The 5552-nt window shown below is 30.2% G+C and overlaps 1 protein-coding gene across 1 annotated transcript; it reads right to left on the reverse strand.

Annotated features, from left to right (window-relative positions):
* Window positions 1-536: 536 nt before the first annotated feature.
* On the reverse strand, window positions 537-3094 carry LOC110739281 (glutathione S-transferase F13-like). The gene is made up of 3 exons (XM_021919747.1): window positions 2846-3094; window positions 2570-2618; window positions 537-1311 (listed from the first exon to the last, which is right to left on the reverse strand). Exons 1-3 carry the CDS (start codon window positions 2990-2992, stop codon window positions 851-853), a joined length of 657 nt encoding a protein of 218 aa, XP_021775439.1. The 5' UTR covers window positions 2993-3094; the 3' UTR covers window positions 537-850.
* Window positions 3095-5552: the final 2458 nt, after the last annotated feature.

A 5552-nucleotide genomic window follows, 5' to 3' on the forward strand; every position in this document is an offset into this window, starting at 1 on the left:
AGCACAGAGTTTAAATATATTTAAGCTACATTTGGTTTACCTTATCTGATCTGCTTCTTAGATGTGAGGAACTTATTTGTACACTAATCCTTATGATTAAAATAAATAAATAAATAATCAAATAAGCTGTTATTGGATTCAAATTCGTATTAATGTATTCTATCATCTTTCATACTCCATATTTTTCTTATGATCTCCTTTGAATTATTAATTGGGTAAACGCAATGTCAAAATTGAATTGTAATCTTGTGCAATATTAAATTGAAATACAATCCCTTTATGTCATAGTTTGGTAGTTTGATACAAATTGAAGTATGGTATAAGATGTATATACTACGTTTTTTAATGATGTAACCATTTATTGTACTCTTGGTTAAAGAGTGTAAAGTTCGACCACAATTATTCACCAACATGCAATGGAAAAACATAGTTAGGGTCTTGTTAAAGTCGTTTTAATATGTAGTCTCCAAACATAACCTCTAATAAAAATTATAATACGGAAATAAATATATTGATGACGACTATAGATTCATGTTTATTATCCTAAAAAAAAGCAGATGGGTACATCAAAAGCTGGGTACATATGAAATATGAAAATAAAACTATGGTACAATTAATCATTCAACCAAAGTAGGTATATTTATTTATGAAATCAAAGAGAAATAAAAGTAATTAATAACAACATTAAACTATAAATTATATTTAAAAAAAAAAAAAAAAAAGTTTACATTTTACCAAACAAAAATTTGCAACATTCATTAGATCATCTCAACATTACTCACTTAAACAAGTATAAATCAATTGTTCTTAGAAATAATTAAATTCCCCCAAACTTTGTATTATAACTAATTTAATTCTCCCCATATTTCATATTTTCAGAAACTTTCTTAAAAGCCGGTCTAGAAGAAATATCCTCCCACCAAGCCTTAACATTAGGGCGGCTATCAATTAACGTAGCAAAAGGAGTAGTCATGAAATAATGAGTGTAAGGAAGATGATGAAGATCTGCTAAGGTGTAGTAATCCCCAGCTAAGTACTTGGTAGACCTTAGCTTTTCGTCGTAGATGTCAAGTAGTTTACCAAGTTTATCAAGATTATCGTCGATGATTGTTTGATCAGGAGTTTTGCCTTGTATTGGAGCCACAAAGTATTGGTATATGATTGGTTGAATTGCAGGGTTGTATTGATGTGCTTCTACTTCCATCCATACTTTAACTATTGCTGCTTCTTTTAGGTCTCCTTGTCTTAGGAGATCTGTTGTTCCATTGTCCTTGTATTTCTCTGCTATGTATGATGAGATTGCTCGAGATTCTAGTATATGACAATGGAAACAAGATGAGAAGTTAGGATTCAGATTAAATTAGGGATAGATCAAAGTAAGCGTTACGAAAAAAGTAGCTAAAAGTAGTAATATTAAACATCTTGGGTGTGTTCTATTCACTTGATTTACAAATATGAACTTATTTGAGCTTACTAGACCTTATTAGAACTTATTTCGGTTATTGTAAATTGAACTTTGATAACCTTATTAACCCTTATCACAACTTATTTTTCCTAAATTAATTTTATTTGATATGAACTTAATAGTTTGAACTTATTTTTCATAAAATACTTGAAAATAAGTTAAATTGAAAAGAGACAATCATGTTTTACAACGAGTACTCAAATATAAACATCATACCCAAAAAAGCAAAAACAAAAACAATGAAATCGAAAAGGCTATCTATGTGTTCTCAATGTCCTATTATACAGAGTAACTTGTAGTTATGAATGGATAAGTATCATAGTTGGGTTATCAAATCAATTCTTCTTCTTCTTATATCTCTAATGGTGTTTATTTGAAGTTAATTAGGAAAGCTTCTTTGTATTCATAATATTGTAAAAGAAAAGAAAACAAAAGCCAATACTTTCAAGTATGATTAGAGAATAGAGATTTTCAAATAATTAATACATACTCAGTTCTTTAGAAAATATTTGACTACTTAAAATATTTTATGGTACATAAAATGTTATAATTAATATGAAATGTCGAAAGTAATTGATCATTGCTTGTAAGGATTGACACATGTTCATTTTAATACCTTTTGTTGCGCTACATAAGTACTAAACATTTACTATAGACATACAATTCCATACGATAATAGTCTAATAGAGGCATATACAATTGAATAAACATAGAGTAATTTCTTTGCTACATTTATATAATGATGGTAGAGTGCATAAGTTTTACTACATGAATAAAATAATACGAACTATTATATTATATATACTTTGTAGTATTGTTTTACTCATATATGAATAAATTAAATTTAAATGTGTAATTGAATATGAGAAAGAACTTTTCTTTTTTTTATTTTTTTTTTGAAGAAAAAGAAGAAGAAGAAATATGAGAAAGAACTTACATTACTATATACTCCGTTAATACTATGTTTTGAAATAGAGTATATTTATATTTCATTTATCAGAAAAAAAAAAAAAAGGGGGGGGGGGGCATATTTAGATAAATAATTTCAGTTAATAATTTCAAAACACTTCACTTAAAATGGAGTACTTTAGTTGTAAAACTTACCGAACAAAGTAAGATCATCATCTTCAAGCACTGGGATCTGCCCAAATGGCTGCAAATAAAGTGTATAAAACTCATTAAAAAGTTATAATTTTCAAATTAAAATACTAAAATTTATGATAATAGTAATAATGAACTTAACATTATTTCTAGATAAAAATATTAATGAAAAAAATTAGTCATAATGCTAGTGAATGAAAACTAAAATATATATCGATATATTGTAATATTTATAAATATAAATATGTAAATATAAAAGATAGATGAAGAAAGATTTACATTTTTAGAGAGGAAAGGAGGTTGTTTGTGCTCAGCAACAAAGAGATCAACAAGAAGAAGCTCAAACTCAACTTCTTTTTCATGCAAACAAGTCAAAACTGTGGCTGTGCATGTTGATATTGGGAGTCCATACACCTTCACACCCATTATTATTGCCAAAGAGAAAAGAGAGAGTAAGAGAGTGTATAAGAAAGTGAGAGAATATATAATGATAGTATGGAATTTTGATTAGTGTGTATCTACAAGTAAAAGAGTTACTTGTATTATATAATCGGTGCTAGTACATCAGATGTCAATTATTTTAGCTGGTAAAGTATGTATTGAGAATACTATCGTAGAAATTCAAATCTCGTATATATTATAATTATTTTGTACGCATTAATATATAATACCAGCGCGTTTTTTGTGTGGATGGTCACACCGTGTGGCTTGCTGGCACACACAAAAACACTGACCGGATAACCTCTGGCCAAGTTACTCCTGACCGACCGAATAACCCAAGACCAACTAACTCCTGACTGACTGAGTAACCCCTGACTGACCGATTGACCCCTGATTGATCGAGTAACCCCTGACCAAGTAATTCCTGACCAACCAAATAACCCCTGACTAAATAATCCCAGGCTGACCGAATAATCCCTAACTGAATAACCCCTGGCTAACCGAATAACCCCTGACCAAGTAACCCCGGCCACACGATATGACCAGCTACATATGAAACTTTGTTATACAATATAATGTTACTGTTATATAAATAATTGTGTTTAATTAGAAAATTCCCAAGTAACCTAGCTCTCCTTTAAAAAGATAATAATAAACCTTGGTTAGGTTGGTAGATTGCACACCTTAGCAACAATAATTCAAGCATAGGGCTGACTGTTAGAAGGGTATAATGCTTAATTAATTTAAATTAGTACACTATATATAATTATGTTCGGCAGTGGAAGTGTATGGTTTTGATTCAATTCTTTTTGAGATCATCGTGGTTTTATCACTTTTCATGTATTGTTTTATCATCAAGTGAGAGTATTTGAGGATAGGGATTTCCTTATTCTTTCATCTACTCCCAAGTACCTGGTCCGTAAATACTAGGCTATAAAAGCATTGAGGATTGAAGTCTGATCAGGGTCCTCTTTACCATTTAAAAAAATGTATTGTTCTTGTTACGAGGGTTGTTTTGTGCTGTTCTCGCTATATTTTATCTTTGTTTGTAATTGATCCTTAGAATTAGCTAGGAAGGAATGGCTAGCATTGCTACCAAAAGGACCCATATTCCTACCAAAAGGAGTAGTTATGAACAAATAAATGGCCACATACTTTGCACCTAAGACCCCTTTCATCAAATAATAAATGCTTCAATATAGCTTTTAAATTGTCTTATTTTATGTAATTACAGGGTGACTTTCTGTAACAATAGAAATGACTTTCAATATAGGAGTGGATACTTACATAGTTACATGATTGAGGATAGACTAAGCTCACTTTGAAGTCCTCTCAAAGAAAGTTTGGTATGAATCGACCCTAGAAGAATTTGGCATAAATGTATTGAGGAATGGGATTGCAGGTTTCACATATTCACCACATTCAAACTATTCAAACTAATTAGGCACTTATTGTTGACTAAGGAAGGATATAGTCAAAGTTACAAAATCAGTATCTTTGAAAATGCACAATAATTCGATTGCACACAATCAATCAATTAGTCAATTGTTCTCATCTATGCACTGCCTACCGCCTAGAGTCTAGAGCTGAAGAATAATCTAAACCTCTAGAACTACCATCCTTCAATAATTATACCTAGACTCGGTTTAACTGCCCTCACATTTATACAATAATTATTTATTAATGGAAGAATTTAATGAAATTAAAATTACCATGTGATTAAGTTTGTGGAGCACAATGGCTACTAATAATTTGATAGATGACTATAAAGTATAAACATTTATTTAGATACTAGCTAGGAAGAAAACAAGCTATGACCGAAATTAGATTTGCCAAGATGTGTGGACGCATGTAAATGAAAACTTAAGATCGAATTTTGTATACATCATGTGAAGAAATTATAATGAATGTCCAATGAAAAGGTGATCTAAATTGAGATGAAGTAAATTTTTTAAGATGTGATACGATAACTAAGTTAAGTTTGGTTTGGTGGAAATGAAGACACTTTCAACCTTTAAAAGTTGGTTATTCAATCCTACTAGGAATAATGCTCTAAGAGAGGAGATCCCGGCTTGTACCTTACCTCTGATCTTACTCTCCAAGTGTACAGCGTACTAATACAGATCGAGTTAACTCAAAAGGGGATTCATCCTAATAGACCTTCATCTTACCTACCAAAAAAGAATACGGAATATTAATTCAAATAGAGGTAGTCCAATACTACTGAATATTGAAAAATAAGAACAACTAGTTACTAATTACATACCACGTTAGCTATCAAATTTTCGCTGAAAAGACTTTCTTAGGCATATAAGTAATGGATCACCCACATTGATTAGGTTTACTTAATCCTTACATTTTAAAGCAATAAAATTGCTTAGGGCTTGTAATCCACACAATATAGATATTGGGATTCCAAGTCTATATAATTTGACCTATCTTATTACTTTATTTTTAATATAATGTACATTTTTGGTTAAAACTTTATTTTCCTTGGCATTAAAAATTTAAAAATTTCTTCATATAGTTAAAAATGCATGAGTCG

This window comes from Chenopodium quinoa, unplaced genomic scaffold (genome assembly GCF_001683475.1).
Source record: "Chenopodium quinoa cultivar QQ74 unplaced genomic scaffold, ASM168347v1, whole genome shotgun sequence".
Taxonomy (NCBI): Eukaryota; Viridiplantae; Streptophyta; class Magnoliopsida; order Caryophyllales; family Amaranthaceae; genus Chenopodium; species Chenopodium quinoa.